The 26,088-nt window shown below is 38.9% G+C and overlaps 1 protein-coding gene across 7 annotated transcripts in view; it reads left to right on the top strand.

Moving 5' to 3' along the window:
• Positions 1-1,020: 1,020 nt before the first annotated feature.
• arhgap9 (Rho GTPase activating protein 9) overlaps positions 1,021-26,088 on the top strand; it is a 48,567-nt gene continuing 23,499 nt past the window's right edge. For 2 of the 7 annotated variants that reach the window (XM_017480060.3, XM_017480061.3), the window contains exons 1-3: positions 1,021-1,244; positions 12,703-13,182; positions 17,838-18,148. In XM_017480060.3, the coding sequence (XP_017335549.1) occupies positions 12,801-13,182; positions 17,838-18,148 (693 nt within the window). In that variant the 5' untranslated portion in view covers positions 1,021-1,244; positions 12,703-12,800. Of the gene's footprint in view, positions 1,245-10,995; positions 11,061-12,702; positions 13,183-13,946; positions 18,149-26,088 lie in introns of those variants that run through there. The other 5 variants (XM_017480059.3, XM_017480058.3, XM_017480062.3 and 2 more) reach the window with 5 other exon arrangements.

A 26,088-nucleotide genomic window follows, 5' to 3' on the forward strand; every position in this document is an offset into this window, starting at 1 on the left:
TTCAGATGGTGTCAAGCGTGTGTGGCGGAAACCAGGTGAGGAGTACAAACACAAGTGTGTCTTGCCTACAGTCAAGCATGGTGGTGGGAGTGTCATGGCCTGGGGCTGCATGAGTGCTGCAGGCACTGGGGAGCTACAGTTCATTGAGGGAACCATGAATGCCAACATGTACTGTGACATACTGAAGCAGAGCATGATCCCCTCCCTTCAGAGACTGGGCTGCAGGAAAGTATTCCGGCATGATAACGACCCCAAACACACCTCCAAGACGACCACTGCCTTGCTAAAGAAACTGAGGGTGAAGGTGATGGACTAAACTCTATTGAGCATCTGTGGGGCATCCTCAAACGGAAGGTGGAGGAGCACAAGGTCTGTAACATCCACCAGCTCTGTGATGTCATCATGGAGGAGTGGAAGAGGAATGCAGTGGCAACCTGTGAAGCTCTGGTGAACTCCATGCCCAAGAGGGTTAAGGCAGTGCTGGAAAATAATGGTGGCCACACAAAATATTGACACTTTGGGCCCAATTTGGACATTTTCACTTAAGGATGTACTCACTTTTGTTGCCAGCGGTTTAGACATTAATGGCTGTGTATTGAGATATTTTGAGGGGAAAGCAAATTTACACTGTTACACAAGCTCACTACATTGTAACAAAGTGTTAAATATTTACAAAAATGTGAGGGATGTACTCACTTTTGTGAGATACTGTATGTATGTATGTATATATATATATATATATATATATACAGTATCTCACAAAAGTGAGTACACCCCTCACATTTTTGTGAGAATATAAAATAGAATCATCGCACACAGTGTCCAGTGTGTCAATGATAGTTGAGCAACTTTATAAATAAATAAATAAACTAGATTATTGAAAACAAAAAACATACAAATGAAATGTTCATCTAGTTATAATTCTAACATGTAATGTTGGGTTGAAATTTTGGATAAAGAAGCCGCCCGCACTAAACTTTGGCTCAACATTTAACCTTCGTAGGCATTATCTCACTCCCTATGTAGTGTTCATGTGTAGGGAAGAGACGGTTCATTTGGACGCCATTTACAGCGCCTCAGAGTTTGGTCACGTGACCAGGGAGTGAGGCTCCGCCCCCCACGCCCGTGGCGGTGTGTGTGTGAGTGTGTGTACACGCTGGAGCGGAGTTTGAGTTGATGAATAGAATGATGCTCGTCTGATTTGAGGATATTTGGATTACAAATCCCGAATGCACCTGCAAGAGGTGAGACAAACCCAATTTGCTTATAGTGTTATAATAATTTGAATACTTTAAGCGCTTAAATTGATTTCTAATTGTTTTAGTTTTTATTTTCATTTATTATTATTATTATTATTTTGATCTAGACTGGATGTAAATCCTGTTTACAGAGCATGCGACGAATTTTTAATTGTTTGACATAAATCAAAGAAACTGCGATTATGTTTAATGACTATTTGAGAAACTTTTTTATTTATTTATTAATTCATATGGATTAAATACGATGCAGTAAATTCTGCAGATAATATACCTAATCGGAGTAAGTATTTTTTTGTTTAAATTAAAACAGAAATTCAGACTAGATTACAGTTTACTCTGCTTTCCTCGCCTCTTTCTATTGTACAGATAGAGCAGTATTTTTATCCTGATCATTTACCCCCTTGCAGATCACAATAAGCTCAGAGGAAATATTTCCAAAAGCGACTTTAATATATATATATATATTTCCAAAAGCGATTTATCTTCGACTTCGTACCTATCGAAGGGCTTCTGCGCATGCGCACTTCAGTTTGGCAAACTGATGAAGCCATGCTTCTTCACGTATTTTATAATCTAATAACAAGACTGTCAAAACATGCTATCTGCAATTCCATACTGAAAGCATTTTCTGACAAGGCACTTCTTCTTCTTTTCGTTTCGAGGTTCCACTTCATAGTTGAAACATCCTGGTGAGAGGATTAGCTGCTCAGTAGTATGATACTGAACGTTGGAAGGGTGAAGGGTGCGCCAGGGGAGGCTCCTTACACATTCACACACCCATTCATACACTACGGACACTTTGGACATGCCAACCTGCATACGATGCATGTCTTTGAGCTGGGGGAGGAAACCGGAGAACCCGGAGGAAACCCCCGCAGCACAGGGAGAACATGCAAACTCCGCACACACAGGGCCACGGTGGGAATCAAACCCCCGACCCTGGAGGTGTGAGGTGAACGTGCTAACCACTAAGCCACCAAGCTGGGATGGTGCCCAGTATATATACATATCTTAATATGTATCCATCACCTGCAAATATGTGGGATATAGTGTGTCTTTAAAATGACCTAAAGTGCAGAATTAGCTTTGAGAGTAAAACTTGAAATGTACACTACATGGACCTTTCTAGGTAAAAGATCCATCCATACCAGTTGATGTTTGCTTGAGGGTACCACCCATGCCACAAAGAATGGTACACTTTTATGCTGGAAGCTTTTTTCTGATAATTCCACAGTAATAAAGTAGACCTCGGCACAAATGTCCTGAACCAGCATGACATTATACAGATTACTTAAATATGAGCTCAGTATTCTTTTCCCATGCAGTCAGTAGGAACTGGTAAGTAACAGATCAGTGCTTTCGCAACTTACGACTTCAAACGAAATCATTAGACAAAGCCGAAAGCAGGATATTGTAGTAAACATAATGCCTTCTTTAAAGTCTCTCTGAATGTCAGCATTAATGTATTTACAGTATACTACAGCACTAAACAGCAGGCAAGGTCAAACACCACATTATTGTTTCAGCACATTATGTAGTAGGCTTTTCTAGTACACGTTTTGGACGTTTCTGAGGTAACGGTGTGGAAAAAGGATGTGGTTGCCGTTGTTTCACATTTACAACTCGCTAGGTTTTATTCCCACAGACCCCAGCGCTCTTAGAAGTGATGGAAAGAACCTGTTTACAGACTGTCTGCTTTTTTTGTTTTACCATTAAACCTGGGATGCGACGCTTCTGGTGTTTCTATATAAACTATTTAGGAGGTGTGGAAGCTTTGCTCCGCTCAGATGTGCAAACAGCTCCAAACAGTGCTTGGAGGTCTCAGCACTCATGTCACAGAAGATATGATTAAAGCAGTTTTTGTTGTGTCTATTACAATTGACAGGCCAGACCTTAAGTTAAGTGTTCCTTGTTTTACCGTTCCGGCAACAGAGATGTAAAAATATTTTGAAGGCCGTAGGTGGTGACAAAAAAAAATGATTAAGTTGAGCAACTGCAGTGTACTTCAGTAATAATTGTAGATGATGCAAAAAAATAAAAAAAAAGTCAGTTTATTACACACTTTCATCATCTGTGCATGCAAAGTGCTTCTGTAGCTGTAGGATATGAAAGAAAACATGTGAGAGAAACAAAGCTAATGAAGGACTTTTGTCCAGAACACCCTGTTTCCCTGGATGCAGACTACATACCTCATGTAGTTTATAAGGAATAGCCTAGTTTATTATGCAGTGTGACTGGATTATTCGAGTCACAGATTGAACAATACAATATGCTGTATCTTTACCCCACTAGATCCCCTTTTGAGTCTGGTTCCTCTCAAGGTATGGGAGATTTTTCTTGAGACTGTTGTCTCTGGCTTGCTCATTGAAATATAAATCTGCATCCAGCGTTCTGCAGAGTCACTTTGTGACAATGTATACTATTGTTAAAGACACTATACGAATAAAATCGAACTGAATTTTATGAAATGAAAGCATTTCTCTAAAAAGCATGGCTGGAGCTGCGATGCCGTGACACTTCCTGCAAATTATAACACTGGAGCTCCATTTGTTCTGATAAACCAAAGGTAGCTAATGGCCAGCAGTAGGCTATATAGCGGGGATATAAGGGGTCTATTGTGGCTGTTGTGACAGTTTGAATTCAGTGGTGACTCATATGATGAACCAGCATATGCTTTTTTGGCCACTGAGTGGTGTTCTGTCTTTTTTTATTTTTCAGTTTGATTGAGTTTGCTGTCGCGCTCTTGTTTAATGAGCTCTGCCTGTAACGGTTAGTGGAAAAGCAAGCAGTTAAGTTCAGAGCAAACCTTCTGCCTTTACGAGGTTGTAACGCATGCACATATACACACACAAATGTCACACACCACAGAATTGCAGATGCTGCGTGATTTCTGCACAGAAATTCCTTTTTCTTTTCCTTTACTCTCATTTAAATATATTATATTTCATTTTATTATTATTATTATTATTATTATTATTATCATTATTATTATTATTATTTATTTCATCTTCATTTGTTATATACTTTACTATGCTTTTTTAAAAAAACAACAAAAAAAACCTCTTTTATTTTATTTCCTTTTGATATATTTCTTATTATAGGAATATGCACTCACTGGCCATTTTAGTAGGAACACTGCAAGCAGTTCATGCAATTATATTGTTGAGCTGTACCCACCCAAATTACTTCCAACAGTGTTGTGTGGCAATAAAAGAACCTTGTATCTTTATAGTCAAACCATCCCGTCTGACACCAACAATAATGCCACGGTCAAAATCACCTTTTCCCCCATTCTTATGTTTGATGGGAATATTACACTTGTATCTGCATGATTTTCTACACTGTGCTCCTGCCACATGATTGTCTTATTGGATGAATAAACTGCATGAATGTTCAGGTGTACATGTGTTCCTATTAAAGTCAATGCTCAAGGTTATTACACTCACGCTGTTGATTTTAATATGTTGTATTATGTAAAGTTGCCTTGTGATGCTTTTTAAAGCACCTTAGCTGTTCTGTAAGAGAAGTCAGAAATCAGACACTAACAGCCTCTTTGTCTCTGTGTAGGTGTTTGTTAGTTATAGACCTCTCTATGTCCAGTTAAGCACATATTTACACAGTCCATATTTCCATCCCCTCATGTCTGTTTCCCAGGCAGCCTTTTTTTTTATTGCTAGTGCATGTCAGTTTCTCAATATATAAGTAAAAACTGTCTGTTTACATGTCAAAAAGTATCTCTCTCTCGCTCTCTCTGGATCAGTGAGGTGAGGGCAGGAGATGTGGAGGTTGAATGTGCATCAGGCCTCATCTGTGTGTTCAAGACTGTAATAAACAAATCACACTGACACATGTCTTCTTCCTCCACAGAGTGCATGGCAGAGTGAGTGATAAAAGCGTTATAAGAGGAATGGGACAGAATGCCATGTTTTTGCAGCTGTTAGTGCTGCTGTATTTCCTCTCGACCACGAGCATGCAAAGTAGAATATGATTTGTAAATGACGATGCATAGTCCTGCTGTCATAAAAGACACTTCAACCCGGAGCCGTAAAGCAAGGCGTAGAACTAATGGGAGAGGAACAGCATATTACGCTTAAGAGTTTCCTATTGCGTGTCATATTTGAATAATGACATATATGCTTTGTGAAACCCGGCCAGAGTGCACGGATGCTTTGCAAAAGCCAGCTCTGTCAGTGTGTTATTGAAAGCCACTTCTGCTCCACAGATTTACTGTTCTTTCCTGTATTGTAAAGAACTCCTCTGTTCTTTCTTGTGTTTTCCGTTGCTATGAACTGGACCAATAGAATTCTTTCAGATCTCTGTGGGCTTTGCTCATTGGTTGTCTGCGGGAGAAAGAAAGATATTGCCCTGTGTGATGCAAAGATTGTTGCATTTTTCAAGTGGCACCACACTTTCAAACGCGGTGCAGTGAAAGTTGATTAGCCATTCGTGCCGTTGAAGTCTGGCATCATGTATTCATGAGGAATTTTTGCAGGATATTTCATGGATATCAGAGTATTTCATAGGCTTGCCACAGTCACACAAGTGTTTTGTAACTCATGCAAGACTGAGACTTTTTACTGTAACTTCAGGGTTATAAGGTTACTTGCTAGTATTGGCCTCGCCTAGTTATCATGTAAAACAGATCAGCATCTTTAAAAATGCAGTTGTATGAGAGGATGTTAATTCTATAATATTATGCGTGAAAATGTATTTACTACATGCTATTACGCTAGGCTTTATTGTAATAATATAATATTATCAGTTATAGCTATAATGCAATAACATGTCTGGAGTAACAAACTTGATCATGAACGCCATTAGTCTTGTTAGTATCAACATGGTATGCTTCCTTTTGGCTCAGTTTGTAAAACCTGTTATCTGTGTTATTGTGTGGAGCTATCTTGTGAGGAGTAGCATAACCTTGCTTAGCAAGATAGCAGGAGCATGACAGACAGTTTCGGTATTTCGGATATATTAGTTAAAGCTGTAAACTGAGTTGGATTAAGAATGAAAACTGCTCATTTGATTACATTTTTAGCTTTTCTATTTTTTTTTTTTTTGGCCCATCTATCTGTTCTTCCTGAGCAGTCAATAGTGGGAGAATTGATTGTATGGTTTGGCTAATTGAACAGGAGGGTGGCTTTAGGTCAGTGTACAGTGATTCATTATTGTCCGTTGGACTGCTGAGTGAATTGATTGGCCTTGTTGCGGGCGCATTGGCTATAACACCGTCTGCTGCCTTTTGTTCCAGGGATCTTGCCACATTGTGTATATGGATTGTGCCTCAAACGACACTTCATGCTTAGATATGGCAGGATAAAAATATTTGACTTGACTTGGAGATGAAACTGATTTCCAAATTTCGTGATGTAATTTTTATTATAGCTTGCATGTAATGTTGTGTAAGTAGGAAGAGTAATACATTCATAAGATGTATCATTTGGAAAACCACTTTAATGTTACCATATTAATTATTCTTTAGTTAAGGAGAGTGTGCACACGTTTTCTCCAAGGTTACTTAAAACGAGTGACTACAGCATGTTTCCTCAACAGCAGTCTCTGCTGAATGTGCACCAACCTGGACTGACCTATTAGTGTAATAAGTGTCAGTCCCATGACAACTGATTCGACTGTGTGCAAAGAAACATGGATCGATGGCTAAATCAAGCTGACTTTGTAACAGAGAGAAATTGTGCATAGCTGTGTGTAGAGTTTATGCACCTCTGATTAAACTCCACCCAGAATCCGGGGTAAAGGAGTGAGCTCGGGCTTACGAGGAGGACCCGGGGCCATTCACCAAGGATTAATGAGTGTGAGATATGGACATCTGACCACTGACTTATTACAAGATGTTTTGCTGTTATGTGGCAGTTTATATTTTCTAACGATGTGCAGTTTATCCTGTTTGCCAACACATGACCTTTTCTCTACCTCATGTTTATGGGTATTGCATAGCCCCTTTTTTTCTCTGCTACATTGATTTTAATAAAATCAGCAACCCTCCACTTGCATCCATCTGTCCGACAGGACTTTGATGTAACAATAGTTGTAATTTGGTTGATTACATTACTTCAGAAAGGCATATATAACACATCAGAATGTGTTTATATAAGGGATAATCCATGGCTAGGTGTACATTACACGATTTTAATGCACATCGTGGAGGCAAAGAAGTACCCGACGCAACAATATTACATCTATTTGAATGACTTGTAATAAATAGCCTAGTTATTATAGAGGGAGAGAGGAAGTGTATGTGCTGTGTCTCTAGTACTAATGAAGCCGTGAGTTTAATTACTGTTTGCAATTGTATGTTGCTATGGTTACAGTTGTTTATAGGCAGTACATTCATTTAGAACAGCGATTAAACTGACTGGAACTACCTGAGCATTATACGGTTTGAACGCACACCTTCCAGCCAATCAGAATCAAGTATTCAGACAGACCATGGTGTAAGACTTTTATATTACACCCTGATTTATCCCACATTCACAAAGCCTTGTTCTCATCAGTGCATCTTCTTCATGATGGAATTTGATAACCACTATACTAATGTCTTGAATGTGTTCTTTATTTATATGGGAAAAATGCAAAGCATGTAAAGGCACTTATTTAAGAATAGACTGGCCCAGTGCCAGTTCCATGAATGAATAAATGTAAACTAAAGTGCACATACATATTAGTTATATGGCTGTCATTAAAGATGCTTACATACATGTGCATAATGTTCGTTTTAAAACATCTCATGTCAATTTTTACAGCTTTTCATTTATGCCAGGGGTGGCTGATATGGCAAAAATCTCATAATTATATCATAATTCTTTTTAAAAACGATTTTAACAATAATCCTTGATGGTTACATGCCTCAAGGACTGGAAGGTAAACTATGAAAACCTGTGAGTTTAATGAAGATGTGTACATGTAAAGCTGAATGTAAAAATGAAACATATGGTACAAAAATATATTGTAACAGCCAATCAGCTACAAGGTACAGTTTAGAAATACAGTCAGTGTTATGAAAGAATCGATAATTCCCTTTCAGCCAAGCAATTTTTTACTTCCTTTTGCCAAGCTGTGATTATCGTGATATAGCCATGCAGTATTCTCTAAATGTTTTTCAATACTTATGCGCATGTTCTGAAGTAAATTTTAAGGTGGGGTTTTTTTTTAGAGAAAAAAATGGATATGGGATATGGCATCCCTCCCGTTCTCTAATATTTTTGCCCTTCACAGTTTGCACACGGTTGGCACGCAGCACCTCCCTGACTTGTCATTGCTACTAAATGAAAGCAAATACATGCTGGTGCCCGTGTGGTCAATTTGCATATATGTGAAGATAGGGCTGAAACTGAAAGCGACGCATCGGCAGTACAAACCCTTTATATCAGATGGCAAAGAACTAAACCAATAACACTTAGGGAAAGATCAGCGAATCTGAGTTGGACTTTGGTGATCATGCTTGTGGTTTCCTGTTTTCTCCTCTTGTGCTCACTTCAAACCTTCTCTTCACTTCCTGTAGAAACAGAAGCGTATTCATTAAACAGACCTGTTTAACTGATAGAGAAGCAGTAGAGGAGGCGGTTTTATATCAAGTAAATGTTCATTGTGCACCTCTCTTTGGTTATTGTGTTTACATTTTAATCAAAATGCAAATGCTACCTCACAGCTGCTAAAATTCTTTGTACATGTACCTGATATGTGTGTCACTGGGTGTAATGAGGAGTGCACGTGTGCTCCATATGCTGAGAGGGTGGTTTGCTTTTAACATAAACCACGCAAAGCACCACTCGTGCACACTACACTGCAGTGAGGATTAAGACTCCTCCATTTTCCTGCCCTACACACACACACAAACACACGCACGCACACTGTTACACATGCAGGAAGCCAGGCTGTGACCTTGTTTAACTCTAGTATAGCAAACTGTTCTAGTATTAACCTGAAATTCAGGAGACTCTTCAATCATCAGTCGAGAGTCCTGAATGTTTGAATCTTTTCTCTCTGAGAGCAGAGTTTGGCTATATTGTTGATGTCCTCAGTTTATAAGAAAACAAGCCGCATTTAGCAGGTGCCTGAGCTAACCATTACATTAGATGCTGATTAGAAAGTTCCAGCTGTGCAGAAATGGGGCTGTTCACAGTGTGTTTACCTTATTTAGAAATTATTGTTCAGTCCATTAAAAACATGTTAGTTGTAGGTAATTATTTAAATGAAATATTTCTAGTATGGCATGTCATTTTGGTCTGACCTTGAAACAAATATCAGTGTAAGTATATTTAGGAGTGAGAGGAATCGAAAAAAATAAATAAAATATTTTATATATATATATATATATATATATATATATATATATATATATATATATATATATATATATATATATATATATATATTCTAGTACTAGGAAGTGGCAAGAAACATACTTACTTCTCTCTCTCTCTCTGCTATGTTGTGTCTTTCTTTTTGGTCTTTCATCTTGACTATATAAGGCCATAGCAAAGGGAGCTCAATGTAGTGATTAGGAAAGAAAATGACATAGTGAAACCGACATAAGCTAAATCAAGTTTATAATCAGATAACGGCTGTGAATTTGTCCGTGATACACTTGCACAGTCACATCTTCAAACCAGAGAAGAGCGCTCACATACTCCAATTAGAGCAGACAAATTTTTTTTGAAGTTTTTTAATTCCTTTGTATTAAATGTATAAAGTGCGTTACTAATAAAAGAAGCAGTACAGCAATTGTTTCCCCACCGATGTAGGAAGAGACGGCAGTGAGGCTTGTATTTAAATGCTGTGAGTGACTTTTACCTCAGGTGATGAGACAGAGGCTGATGTGTTGATGTTGACGATGTGGATTTCCCATCATAAACCTAATTCTTGACAATTTAGCAGTAATTTAACATGAATATTTACATAAGGAGATTAAGTTACAAATGTAGAGGTAGGTGGTGTGATTGTCTGTGAAACTGGAGTGGAATCTTTAAATGCAGTTTTCCTCCCTTTTCACTTTTGGGGGTAACCAGGGGGGTAACCAGGGGTAACATTTTAAAATGTTAAAACTTTACGTAGGGTTGAGATACATACAAAAGAGCAACATATTTCGGTTTAGGAAAACTGCAGGGGGGTCCAAAAGTCTGAGTCCACATTGAAGATCTGGGATTTTTTTTTCCTTCTTGGAAAGAAGAAAATTTTTCAGAAATTTTTGAATTTTCAAGACAAAGAAAGTAAAGGTTCAGTATTTCGAATATATAATATTCCTGGGTCCCTATTTAAATATAAGCAAATTTGATATAGCGACCATGTTAACTGCTTTGTATAAAATGTCAGATTATTCTCACGTCTAATCTCTTCTACTGAAGCACGTGTTCAGACGACACTCCGATGGATTTGATCGAAAGGTATCCAAAGTGCACACTGTCATTAAAGCAAAAAGGGGACGTACCAAATACTAATTAACTTTGAAATTCTTGTAAATATTTCAAAGATTTCACTTTTTAAAGAAGAATTTTCACTAGTGGTCTCTGAATTTTGGACGTCACTGTACAGTATATAGTAGAAAATGTACATGGAACTCATATTGTCAACAACCTTACTTCTTGTATATTACATCAATCTGATTAACTAGCGTTTAGCACTATTTCTTCTGAGAGGTGTGTAACAAGATTTTAGAAGGTGATTTTTAAATATAAATTTGCTAATTATTATTCTTTCTCTTCTAAAATGATTCGTGCAGACCAAATCATATGCCGTACAGACATGAAAGCTGGTCAGTAAGGAGTACTGCCTACCAACACTGAGGTAATACAGATTATACAGAGTCTGCTCAGACTGATGGTAGTGCTGTAGCACAATCTTTTACATTTTGGCCCATGACCAAGAATTGTCATTTAGCTCTGTCCACTTTTTGGTCAATTAAGTTGATTGATATGCTAAACATACTGTTGCGAAATGTTTTTTTTTTCATACCATACAACTGGTGTCAAAACACTCAGAAGTGTCTAACTCTCAATAATTTTTAAGAACATGTCCCATGCAGGGTGTACTTGCCCATTGTGTTCCTGGGATGGGTTTCAAATCCAATTCACAGATTAATTAATAAATTTTGAGAGTTATAAACAATACGGCTGGCACATACCAATAAATCCTAATGGGCCGGAGCTTGTTTTAAACCATTTCATGGACCGTTACAAAACATGACCTGTTAAAAGACATGTTTAGGACAAGACTCTGAGGATTTCTACCAAGGTTAGTGTGTGGTCATACATAGTCCGTGCTGTAACATTTACAGATAATGTAATATTTCAGATAACTTTCTCATGAAACGCTTGTTCGGTTGAGCTGAAATTTGGCATACTGCATCTTTGTGCTAGTCTGTAAGAAGATTTCCAATGATGACATCATTAAATGAAAAGCATGGCCACTGTCAGCTTTTAGCAGGCATTTCACATGATTACCTTTGAGCTATCACAAAACGTACCACCCCTACAAGAATGGGCAACTGGGATGCAACTCACATTTTCAAAATGGAAAAGCATCTGGCTCTTGTGAACTGAGGTGTAATCTTAAAACTCGTTCTTCTACAGATTCCTTGGCATTTAAAGAGATTAGGGTTTTTTTCTGTATAATCTTCCAAAATAACTTTTGTGAACTAGCCCAAGGCTTGTAGAGGTACCATCGCAAAATTGGCTTCAAAATATTCAGAAAAGGGTAAAACTCAATAATTATTAAAATGTTGAAAGTAAAAAAATATGGCCACCATTCAAGCCTAGCTGGCCGGAGCTTAGATGAGTTGAACTGCTGGAACTCATGAATGCTTTCATTGATTTTCACACAACTTGAAATCCATGTTCAGGCTAAGATTTTGATGAGGCTGGCTAAGAATCTGGGGCCATGATCATCAATATGGGTTGCTGTAACAATTTCTCAGAAACCTGCTAATTCAGTACAGTTGAGATTGTGAAATGACAGCTGTCATTTCACCATCATTGGCCACTAGGGGCACTACTTGTGTGTAGAATGCATGTATTAAAACTTACATTTACACCATTTGGTAGCTGCGTTTATCCAGAGCGACTTATAGAAATTCATTGTAGTCTCTATCAAAAGGTTATTCTTGTTCTAGTATAAACAGGTCAGAGTCTAAGAATACTATCAAGCTAAAACCCTGTTAGAAACAATATAGTACAGCAACTAAACAGTACAATCGGTCTTTGTTTGAAGCCGGTGACTTTTTTGTGTACAGTATGCACTTTTTGTTGTGGAGAAAATATTGAGAATGGTGACCTGAATTGACCTGAGCGTGACAGGATAGCATCATCAGCATGTGTAAATACATTGCAATTTACAGTGTATATTGGACATGGTGTGTGTGTGTGTGTGTGTGTGTGTGTGTGTGGCCTTCCTGGGATGTGCTAATCTGTTTTCCCACCATTTGTTTCAGAGCATGGCACAATGGGCATCACGCTGTCTTTTCCCGCTGTCCACCAGTGCTAGCTGCTACTGTGGTATAAGCCCTTCCACCTGGTGCCACTAAGAGTCATGTTGTCAGGCAGCTGGTACCGGAGCATGAGCAGCCCCACCAACAGCCTTCCAGTGGGCAGGGGGTCATTGACACCTGGTCTTGTGGTTCTGGAAGCCCAGTATGACTACTCATACCGTGGGGCAGATGGACGGAATATTTCCATACACGACGGTGAGCGTTTTCTTTTGCTGAAAAAGACGAACTCTGACTGGTGGCAGGTTCGGAGGCTCGGAGTTGGCAAGAAAGCCAAGCCACTGTATGTGCCCGCGACCTATGTCATCGAGGTTCCAGTAAACACATTGCATTCACCACAGACCAGCAGCCAAACAGCATCACCAAAACATTCCTGTCTGGTGGCTCACCGCTCGCACAACCCCTACTCTCAGATACAGTGTTCAGGTATAGTGTGGGTGTGAGTGTGTGTTTGTGTGTGTGAAATGGAGGGGATTTGTTTCTTTGTGTGTGCCTGTCTCTCAAGGGTGTCATTCAGTTTTGTGTACACAGTGTGTAAAGAATTGTAGTGTACAAATACATAAGTGGAATTTGTATTTGTTTATCACTGTAAGTCAAAGTTTGTGTTCAGTGCTTCATAACTGAGGAATAAAACTTAGTGAGATGTGCTGTTATATAAAAAATAATCATGCATCCTGACACAAAGTAGAGCCAAGTCAAATTTCATTTCTAAAGCACATTTAAAGACAACAATAGTTGATCCAAAGTGCTATACATAGCATCATATAGCATAATAAAAACAAGATTTAAGAGAAGATGGCTAAAAACTGAGCTGGCCTCACGTGAAAAGAGAGACTTCCAGAGTTTGGGACCAGCCACAGAAAAGGCTCGATTACCCTTTGTCTTAGTATGCCAATAGGGAAGAGGTAGAAGAGGTTGATTACAAGATTCTAGCGTTCTGGTAGAAGAAGGTCAATAATGTACTATAATCAGGACGGTCAGAGGATTGTTATCAACTCAAAGGTGACTATTTTCCAGAACTTCCCAAAGTGTTTTATTCCACTTAATCCACAGCAATTTGTCAATTATACTTAAAAAAAAATCTTTAAGAATGACACCCTATATTTCACTTTATAGTTACATTAAATGTTGTGGAACACACTCAGGACAGTTCCCTATCCAGCTTCTCCATTTTTTTCCCTCTCTTTTAGTGATAAGACATAAAAATGCTGCTTGACGTGTTTTCAGCCAACCTCAAAGCCTGCACTGAAGCCAATCCAGTGTCTCTGTATCTCTGACAATGGAGACTCCTCCCAGAAATGTTAAACAAACATCTACTTACAGAATACTATATACATGTTTTTAATACGCCATAGTCCCTGTGTAATTTACTATAGCAATGAAAATGTATTAGAACGAGTGCATTAATATAAACTCGTGATTTGTGGTGTAGCCAGAACTACTGTCTGAGCTGTGCTGTTATAGAAAATTTATCTTCATTCTAACCAATCAGAATCCAGAATTCATCAGGAGTATTCATAAGTAATGATCTCAATGATGTATATAAGTATATGTATAAGATACACCATCTGGCCAAAGGTTTATGGACAGCTGACCTTCACAGCCATATGTGGGTCTTCCTGAAACTGTTGACACAAAGTTGGAAGCACACAATTGTAGGTGATGTCTTTGTAAGATGTCCCTTCACTGCAACCTAAGAGACTAGCCCAAACATGTTCCTTCATGACAATGCCCCTGTTTACAATGCTAGGGCCATGAAGGCATGGTTTACCAAGGTTGGAGAGGAAGTGCTCTGGTCCTTATCTTGTGGTGTCCCGCAAGGATCCATTTTAGGTCCGTTATTCTTTTCCCTTTATATGCTTCCCCTTGGGTTATATCTTTCAGAAATATGATATTTCTTATCACTGCTATGCTGATGACTCTCAGTTTTACCTTCAAGTCAGACCAGACACTTAACTGCCCATTTGACAATTTGATCAATTGCAAGACAATAGTCTTGTTTTTATGCCGTCCCACGTCTTCTTCCCATGCCCTGGAAGCTCAGCTAGATCCAAAGCAAGTTTAGAATCTTTGAGTCATTTTTGACTCTTCACTTTTTGAGAAACGGATTAGTGCTGTTATATAGGGAAGCTTTTTTTTTTTTCCATCTCAGATCCATTGCAAAGCTAAAACGTTTCCTTTCTCGTAAAGATTCAGAAATTTTAACCCATGCTCTTATTACATCACGGCTAGACTATTGTAATTTGCTGTACATTGGACTTTCTCAGTCTGCTTTATCTTGATTACAAATTGTTCAATATGTGGCTGGCAGGTTTTTAACAGGTCTAGAAACAGGGATCACATTTCCCCCATATTGGCTTCTCTTCCCTGGCTTCCTGTTGAGTTTAGGGGTGATTTTAAAATCTTCTTTTTGTATATAAAGCATTGTCTGGTCTTGCATCAAAGTACATGAGTGACCTTCTTTACCATTACTCTCCATCCAGAGTGCACAGATCTTCCAATCAATTACTTTTGTCTGTTCCCTGTTGTCAATGTAAATCCAAGGGTGATTAGGCTTTTTCTGTGACCAGACCCAAACTTTGGAATAGTCTCCTCTTTCATGTGAGGTCTGCGTCATCACTAGCTATTTTTAAATTTTCCCTTAACTCATTTTTATTTTTTAAGCCTTTGAAAATGACTAGATGTTGATTTTATTGTTTTACCTTTTTCTATTGTACAGCACTTTGGATCTATTTATGCTGTGTTTAAATGTTGATTGATTGATTGGATAGTGTCCTGCACAGAGCCCTGAAATCAACCCCTATGAACACCTTTGGGATGGGGCCAAACGTGTGCCCCAGGCCTCCTCAGTGCCAGACATCACTATTGCTCTGGTGGCTGAATGGGAAAATCTCATCAACCATGCTCTAAAATGAGTCTAGGGGAAAGCCTTTCCAGAACAGTGGAGATTATAATAACAGCAAAGGAGGACTCAATCGGGAATGGGATGTTCAATAAGCACATATGGGTGTGATGATTAGGTGTCCACACACCTTTGGCCATATACTGTAAGTGCTAAAATTACTGTGATGGTGTTAGAAGCAAAAGCAAAAGTAAGAGTAGCTCATAACCTTACTCAAAGGTGTTACTTGAAAAAGTAATGACCTTAAGTAAATATTTGTACAAAAAAGTTAAAAAAAAAAAAAATCTAAGTAAAAAATAACTTGTACACAGGATTGAAATGACAGAACAAACTATTTAATGTCAACAAATGGAGACAAAACAATCTTATATATATATATATATGTTAATATATATTAAAATATTATTATGTAGTATGCATTATGTCATACAAAAGGCTGCCTCCACCTCTCGACTGTGAAAGAATGTTATGTCATAAAATGATTTGCTTGCTAACTCGGTAATGTTTGTAACATTGGCACTACATGTTGTCTGTCAAATACTTTAAAAGATTTAATCACTTAATATGTTATTGATTTAATTAATTCATCTTTTAATAAGCACTGGTCAGGGTCACGGGGAATCCAGAGCCTATCCTGGGTACGCTAGGTGTAAGGTGAAAGAATTCACCCTGAATGAAATGCCAGTCCATTGCAGGGCCCCATGCACACACGGATTCACACACTCATTCACGCCTAGGGGCAGCTTAACATGGCCAATCCATATACCAGTTTATTTTTAGACAGTGGAAGGAAACTGGAAAGCCTAGAGGAAGAGACACACACGAACACGAGAGAACATGTAAAACTCCGCACAGACAGTAACTCGAGGTCAGGATCGAACCAATGTCACAGATGGCACAAACATTCGAGCAGCAGTATACTCTAATCAGTGCCTTCAGGATTTTGTGAACACAAAAATGAATAAAATTTTCAAAATTGTCGCAGATTTTCAGCAGATTTGGGCTGAGACGGATCATGTGACATGTTCACAACGTGCATTAAGTACAGCTAAAAGGTCTCATTTACCAACAAACATCACTGTGTAGTTTTATGAAAAAAAGCACAGAAAACCTGAGTTTTGCAAGTTGCATCGTAAATTTTTTAAAAAGTCGCAGCAATTTTTGGACACAACTGTTGTTTTGTTTTGTTTTTTGTACGGACTGGCTATTTATTTTTTTTTTTACATGCAGGAATATTTTATTAGTAATACATCTGAATAAAAAAATCTTGGCCAAGGCTCATTTTTTGCATTTTTTAAATTATTATTACAAATACATTTTGTAGATGTCTAATTTGTAATAATTTAGCCTTTCATGCTTTTGAAAATTGAAAAGCATGAAGTAAAATCATGAATTAGTGTATGATTTATTAACAAAAAAAATTGTCAAAAAACCCCCACGTCCTTTAATTAGGACAGTACTCCATTAAAATGTGCTGAAAATGAATAAAAAAATAAACATACAATGTAAAACTATGACCTGTGATCCCTAGTTCAATGTATTCAAAATAAACAAATGTAATCAAGTGCAATACTACCATGCTCTGGCCACAATCCCTTTATTGCCTTTGGCCTCTGCACTCTGTTCTAGTACAAAGAATACATGTCTTGTTCTGTGGTTTGGTTTTGGTCTATGCAGACTGCATCAAACCTTCACTTTTGGGGAAGAGAGTGCTTGATTAACTCCAGAACATACACGAAATGTAATGATTTTACCTTATCGAGAGTTTCTGCTTACATTATTAGAGGGGAAGTGATGTAGGTTACACATAAGGCAGGGCTTTTAACGCGGTTAGTTTTTGGGGATTGAGAACACGTCAAATTTCAGTCAGCTCATTTCTGGTTGTTGAGTAGCAACCAATGAGAATCAGTAGGCTAGGACACCACACTGGGAGCTTGCTTATTTGAATACCACCCAGGTCACGCAGGAGTGTTTACTTAGCGCCATTCAGCCGCTGGCTATAGTGTTGTGTTGTTGAGAAAAGTACTCTTTACCACCTGGAAATCTGGTTATACTGGTAAAATTTTTTTTATAAATTTGGGGTTGTGCAGTGGGTCTAACGGGTCTTGACATTTCTGTTTTAAATGTGTGTTGTATTCTAAGTTTACTCTAATTGTTTTTCTTTCTTCTTCCTGGTCAGTACCTGCTAAAGAATTCTGTCGTTCCATGGAGGACCTGAACAGTAACTTTGCTTTTAAGAACTCATGCATAGGAAAAGGCGCACAAGGAAGACATTTCACCACATCGCCCATCTCTACAACTGCCTCACCTTTAGGTCACCTCAAGGTCCCGGCGTCTCTGATACCACGCAGCAAGAGCTCCAGTCACTTGCCTCAGAACCCGTACGGGGAACTGCACATCAGCAGGCCGAGTCCCTCCAGCTCCCCTAAGTCCTTCAGCCAATGGGATGTGGGAAGCACCACTCACAAACACACAGACGGAAACATCCAGGTACATCCATGTACATACGCACCCACACATACACATATTCATGTATTGAGAAATAAGTATTCTGTGCCACATCTTTCATACACCAATGCATTAGTTAAGTTGTTATCAGACAGGCTGACTGCAGTTGTTTAAATGTGCATACATGTGTGTGAGTCTCAAAGGATGTTATGCAGGTAGGTGACAGTATTTGGCAGGGCATTAATATTGACTGATGTATGTAATATTAGGAGATTTGGCTGAGTGAATCCAATAGCAGGGTACAGTTGCAATCATAATTGTTCAACCCCCATTGTAAATGAATTTCAGCTGTTTGCAATGAACAAATCAAACAAAATCAATTGAAAAAGTTCAACACCACGAATGCTTCAAGTGTTTTCCCCAAATTCAACTGAAAATGCAACTTACAATGACTTCTCCAGTTTCAAAATTATTCAACCCCTTCATGGCAAGCATCTTTAGTACTTAGGAGAGCACACTTTTGCTGTTATGACATGCTGAAAACGAGATGCATAACCAGACACCAGTTTTGTGAGAATATCTTATCCCATTTCTCATGAGCAATGGCCTCCAGCTCAGTAATATACTTGGGTTTGCGTGCTGCAACCGCCGCCTTCAAATCCCACCAGAGATTTTCTATAGGGATCAAGTCAGGTGACTGTGATGGCCCTGTAGAATCTTACACGACTTTTTCTGCAACCAAGCCATGGTGGAATTTGAGGTATGACTGGGATTATTGTTCTGTTGGACAGTCCAATGATGTCCAAGCTTCAGCTTCCTCACAGCTGGCATGACGTTTTCTCCTAGGATTTCCTAATACTTCAATGAGTCCATCTCGCCTTCCACACGCTGCAGGTTTCCAGTGCCAGAGGATGCAAAGCAGCCCCAGAGCATCACCGAGCCACCACCATGCTTGACTGTGAACAGAAGGTTCTTTCATCCTCTTTCGAGTCAGTATTGGTGTACGTCTTGGAGTTCTGGCATGGAAACCTTTTGCGTTTAGTACGTGCCTTTACAGTGCTCACTGAAACCACAGTGCCTGTTGCTGCAGGTCTGCTAAGTCTTGCTGCAGGTCTTTTGCAATCACATGAGGGTTTTTCAGAACATGCCTTCTCAGAAATCTGGTTGCAGCCATTGATAGCTTCCTTTTTCTGCCCCGTCCAGGTATTTCATATATTTCCTAGCCAGTTCAGGTAATGTGTTTGAGACAACACCTGTTTTGCATATTTGTGCTGTTTTGAAGGATGCTATTCAGGGGGGGTGAATAATATTGAAACTGGAGAAATCATAAGTTGCATTTTCAGTTGAATTTGGGGAAACCACTTGAAGCATTCACTGTGTTGCTTTTCAAGCAATTGTATTTCAATTGCTTTTCTTTGATTTGTTCATTGCAAACAGCTGAAAGTCTGTAAATTTTAACAATAAACCTGATTTGCAATGCGGGTTGAATAATTTTGATTGTAACTGTATTTACAGAAAAATATTTAATAACATGGGTTGTGCTGCACTGTTCACCACCATGTGGATTAATCCATGTGAGTGTGTTGTGCAGTAGCATTTGGTTTGGGTTGCAGCCAAACTAGAGACTATAAGGATGTAATTATCTGCTGCTATTATCATCTGCACTTTAGCATTACGGAAATGTTTCGATGTGATTATCACAGTTACGGATTAGTAGGTGAAAAAGCGAGGACATACCCCTTTAACAAAAACTTGTCTTTTAGCTATTGAGCTCAGTCTGTCTTATGTTTATGCTCCATTCTGATCTCTCCATATTCTGTGCATTGTTGGTCTAATCGCCACTGATGCGCCTTAAACAGTCCTCCAGGATTTAGCGATTTTGTGATCGCAGAAATTACTGCAAAATCAAGGAAACTGCAATATTCGGAGGAGCTTGCAATTTTTCGAAATTTCTGCAGATTTGGGCCAAGGTGCGTCATGTGACTTCATCACAACGTGCATTCAAGCAAAGGCCTCTTTAATTCATGTGTGTCAAAAAGGCTAATCCAAGTAGTTTTCCGCAAACAAGCACAAAAAACTGATTTGAAACGCAAATTGAATAGCAGATTTTGAGGGGGAAAAAGCCGCAGCAAAATCAAGCATTTTTGGCTGCAACAATCACAACAAAACTCGAAATCCTGTATGGACTGTGTAACTGTTCTTGTGTGGTTTCAAAACTTAACACACAGCAAACAGACCAAGCTAGGTAGCTAACATTTAGCTAGCTAGATGAAAACTCTTGAAGAGGAAAGGATTCTCTTTGTTTTGATCTATGAGCTATGTTTACATTGTAAGTGTACTCACTTCACAAGGCTTTGTGCAGCTCTGTGGTCAATGGTAGACAGCTAACTTACTAAGTATAACTTTCGTAGCTAAAAGAGATTGTGGAGAACAAAATATGAATACCTGGTAGCTTCCAGTAAGGGCCTTTTTATTACCTGAAGTGCTGCCTGACTTCCTTCTAAGGTATCCTGTGAATTACTATTGAATGATTGCTGGGTTGAAGCACAGACTCAGTAGTGGCTCATGGAACTGATTTGTAACTCCCTCATTCACTCACTCGGCCACTCATTCACTCACTCGGCTACTCATTCACACACTCATTCACTCACTCGGCCACTCATTCACTCACTCGGCCACTCATTCACTCACTCGGCCACTCATTCACACACTCATTCACTCACTCTGCCACTCATTCACTCACTCGTCCACTCATTCACACACTCATTCACTCACTCGGCCACTCATTCACACACTCATTCACACACTCATTCACTCACTCGGCCACTCATTCACTCACTCATTCACTCACTCGGCCACTCATTCACTCACTCGGCCACTCATTCACTCACTCATTCACACACTCTGCCACTCATTCACTCACTCATTCACACACTCTGCCACTCATTCACTCACTCATTCACACACTCTGCCACTCATTCACACACTCATTCACTCACTCTGCCACTCATTCACACACTCATTCACTCACTCTGCCACTCATTCACTCACTCATTCACTCACTCGGCCACTCATTCAGCCACTCATTCACTCACTCGGCCACTCATTCACACACTCATTCACACACTCATTCACACACTCATTCACTCACTCGGCCACTCACTCGGCCACTCATTCACACACTCATTCACACACTCATTCACACACTCATTCACTCACTCGGCCACTCATTCACACACTCATTCACTCACTCATTCACTCACTCGGCCACTCACTCGGCCACTCATTCACACACTCATTCACTCACTCATTCACTCACTCGGCCACTCATTCAGCCACTCATTCACTCACTCGGCCACTCACTCGGCCACTCATTCACACACTCATTCACACACTCATTCACTCACTCATTCACACACTCATTCACACACTCATTCACTCACTCGGCCACTCATTCACTCACTCGGCCACTCACTCGGCCACTCATTCACACACTTATTCACACACTCATTCACACAATCATTCACTCACTCGGCCACTCATTCACTCACTCTGCCACTCATGCAGCAACTCATTCACTCACTGGGCCACTCATTCACACACTAATTCACTCACTCGGCCACTCATTCACTCACTCACTCTTCCACTCACTCTTCCACTCGCTCACTCACTCTTCCACTCATTCACTCATGTTTAGAAGGCTGAATTTTTCCACTAGGGGGGAGCTACTGGTAACATGTGGCAGTTAGTGAGGTCCATTTTTCACTAAACATGGTGAATAAATTGCGCAGCAGCACTATGTCCAATACGCCTCCATGTTAATAAATGTGGCTTTACTTTAATAAGATTACTTTCTTTCTATTACGGATGGCACTGATCTGATTATCCCATTATCAGTGTGGGGCCGATACCATCCAGATATTAGAGAAAGCTTATCAGATATCAGATCCTGTAACAAATGGCAAAGATTGGAATTGGATATGGCAAATAAATTTCTTTTTTGAACTGGAAATGTTGACATATAAAGAAGGTTGACTTTTTTCTTTTTTTTTTATATTTACAATGCAAGTGATTTTTGTGAAAGAGTTCTAAAGTTCTTTAGTTTAGAAAAACATTTTAAAGCGTAGTAGTTTTTAAAGAAATCAATATCAGTAGTGGGTATCGGTATCGGCAGATAAGGTTTTAGTATTGGTATTGGAAAAGCTCTTCTTTCTTTTGTAATACTGCAATACTTAACTGATTTGTATAGCATTTTTTTTGTAATGCACACAAAAAAAAGAAAACTGCAACAGTTTGGTGATATCAGTGGGTCACCAGCTTGATCTAGTTATTGCAAGCAACGGATATGCAACCAAATATTGTTCTGCCACCAAAGGTGCCACGTTGTGCCAAGTTGTTTAACACGTCTAGATGTAAATATGAGGAAATGGAAGCTGAAATTCGGAATTATCACCTCATATTCAACTTTTGATCTCAAACCCAAATGTCTTCAGTGTATAGCGCAAACAAAATATTTGGCCTTGCTGTTCCAATAATTTTGGAGGGGACTGTACCTCATGTCTCTGAGTAATCAGAGATTACAGATGCACATAGGTCACATCATCACTCCATCCATTTATAAATCACACTCAGCACGCATACTCACATTTTACACTGAGCTCTTTATATAGCCCCATAAAAAGTCTATGCTGAAAACTGGAGCGCTGAGCTCTGCTATGTGGTCTGAATTAGCACTCGGATGGAGAGTGCACTGAGGTGGCAGCCTGTTAAACAGACAAACACACAGACACACACACCGTTGCTGCCTACGGTAAATTCATGATATCTCTTTGAATGCATAGTGAGAAGTGAGATTCTCATTGTCGTATTTACCGTCTCTATAACGTCATCATTCCAATGCCACACATTCTTTAGCCATATTTTAGTTCCAAAACCAGCGTGTCTCAAAGTGGTTTCTTCCTCTTTTACTGAAGCAATTTGCCAACACTTTACAACTGATCATCTATTTAAGAACAACATGTATTGCTCTTTATCTATTTATATTTCTGCTTAATGTTGAGGAACATCTGTGAAACAAGTTAGTTCCTGTTATAACATTCCTTCACCAGGCTCTCTTTTTTTCTGTTGCTGTTAATAAGACAAATAAAGAAGCTTGTCATGTTACCAAGAAACCGCATTTTGAAGGCTTTCCCATGTCGAAAAACACTCGAAAAAATGACAGCTTTGCGGCACCTCTGACTGTTATAAAGCGCTGACACTGGAGTCATCTTTCATAAACATTAACTAAATGTCTCATCACAGAAAACCTCGCCATACCAACACCTATGCATGTTTTAAAAATCCGTTTACGCAACACGTCCACCATACAAGTACGAATGTCAGTTGTTAAGGTTGAAATGATTACATATCAGAAGGAACGCATTCAGATAATTCATTTAAATTTTGCAACCAGAACTACTGTCAGAGCCGTGCTGTTGTAGAACATGAATCATCGGATCAGATTCGAGCATTCAGCAGCACTGCGGTATAATATCTTATAGCTTATAATAACAAGCATATTCATATAGAATGGAATTAATCGTTAGTTCTTTGTGTGTTGTAGCGAGACAGTGGTCACAGATAATTATACACATAAGTACAAACAATGAACAAAGCTGATGGTAGTTGAAAAGACCATGTAAACCACAACAGTTTCCCGTCCAAAAGTGATTTGAAAGTGACAAATGAATGACACATCTCCAGATGCTAAATATGTGTACTGAAACTTAAAATGCCTGCTTCAGGCTAAAATGGTGGTTGAGATAGAGGAAGTGCTCTACACTAGGGTTCTGCCCACATAGCTTCATTAGTTAGGCTTGCTGTGAAAATAGTAGCATGAGATACAATACATTTAAAAAGATAAGCTTGAGAAAAATACTCAATCTTATTTAATCGTATTTTATATGAAAACAGCCCCGTTGGCCATCTGTGAATACACATATATGATATCTATAACACAAAATTCAGGGAAAATATTGTGCAATACTATATAGCTAAAAGATTATAGATAACTGACCATAACACCCCGTATGTGCTTTTTGAACATCCCGCTTTTGCTGTTATAATAATAACCTCCACTCTTCTGGGAAGGCTTTCCACTAGATTTTGGAGCATGGCTGTGGGGATTTATGCTCATTCAGCCACAAGAGCATTAGTGAGGTCAGACACTGATGTCAGGTGAGGAGGCCATGTGTGTAGTCAGCATTACAGTTGATCCCAAAGGTGTTCAGTGGGGTTGAGGTCAGGGCTCTGTGCAGGCCGCTCGAGTTCTTCCACTCCAACCTTGGCAAACCATGTCTTTATGAACCTTGTGTTGTGCACAGTGGTATTGTCATCTTGGAACATTCTAGATGATTGTGTACGTCAAACATTGTGGCAACCGTTGTGGGTGGTGAAGACCCACATATTGGTGTGATGGTCCGGTGTCCACATACTTTTGACTGTATAGTGTATGTGATGAACCCTTTCTTGCAGTACACTTGCATTCTATTCCACCAACGTAATAGAAATTGATTTATCGGACATTTTCAACCAGTATACACAAACTAATTAGTTTATCACTGCAAGTCGGTTATAAGATTAGTCAGGACACTGTCGGGTTGCTGTGCGTAGAGACTTTAGCTGCTGATGAGCAGGGTGATGAGGAGGTGTGAGCCCTCTGCTGGGCAATCGATTCATATTTCTCCACAACAACATCAGTATAGAGATAAAAGGGACAGCACAGTTAAAGCTTTTTTATTATTAGAATTATAGTAAAACACTGTATACATCTGATACAGTACAGTTCAAATATTTAAACCTAGTAGGCTAGGTAAAAATAAATAAATATTATGTATAAACTGCAGAATCCTAAAACCCTGAGTGTCTAGTTTTGTATGAGCCAGTAACCACACTACTGTGAAGTATGAAAACCCAAATAATGTAAATGCATTGCAGAACACAGGCATCTCCAAAACCGGTGTAAAAAAGAGTTAACCATGATAAAGTAGCTGAAGCTGTGGGACATAAAATACAGTAATTTAATTATCATGTCTTCAAGTGTATCTTCTGCTGTTCCTGCTGTTGTTTCTACTCCAGAGCAGCCACCTGGTGGTGAGTGACCGTTACATGTTTGTCAAGCTCTTCTAGAATAGAGTTACTTCACTCAAGGCCAGTACCCATTCATTTTTTGACCTCTTTAAGCAAATAATTTAACCATGGAGAGATACTATGTAGTTTGAGTTTAATATGCTGAAGCGATTTACAAACGTTTTTTTTTTTTCTTTGTTCAGCTTGATGTTGAGAATGGGATCTTTGATATGGTTTAATGGTCTCTCACTCTGCTTCCGGCTTTATCCCTTCGCCCTGTTCGTGTTGTTTGCCCCTATCTGTCTTTAAATGTAACCCAATACACATACTGTATATTTATGTTATCATACTGGTGAGGAACTAACTCTTATATTAAATACCTTAACTATTACTATTAACACTAAGCAAAACTGAAGGTATAATTCTCATCATAATAACTTGAGTGCAAGTAAACTAAAAAAAGGGAAAAAAATCATAAAAACTGAAACAAGTTAGTTCCTGTTATTACATATGGTATAACAGCTATAAACAGTTGTTCCTGCCTCTCTTTTATACTCTCTCTCATAAGTTAATAAGACAGAAAGTGTAGCTTGTCATGTTAATAAGAAACCCCAAAGTCCTCTGTGATGGAAGGGCTTAGTTACAGCATTACCTCAGACTTTTACAAAGCACAAACCCCGGAGAATATTTCCTAAATGCTAAATAAACATCTCTTACTATACAATATCAATTGTACAATTGCGCGTTTAAAATTATTATTTTTTTAAATTATGTTGAGTATCTGCCATTTGTGCAAATTATTACTATAGAAACACACGAATATTTTACAATGAGTGCATTGTTATAAACCTGTGATTTATCTTCCAGCCAGCCAG

This window comes from Ictalurus punctatus, chromosome 11 (assembly GCF_001660625.3).
Source record: "Ictalurus punctatus breed USDA103 chromosome 11, Coco_2.0, whole genome shotgun sequence".
Classification (NCBI taxonomy): Eukaryota; Metazoa; Chordata; class Actinopteri; order Siluriformes; family Ictaluridae; genus Ictalurus; species Ictalurus punctatus.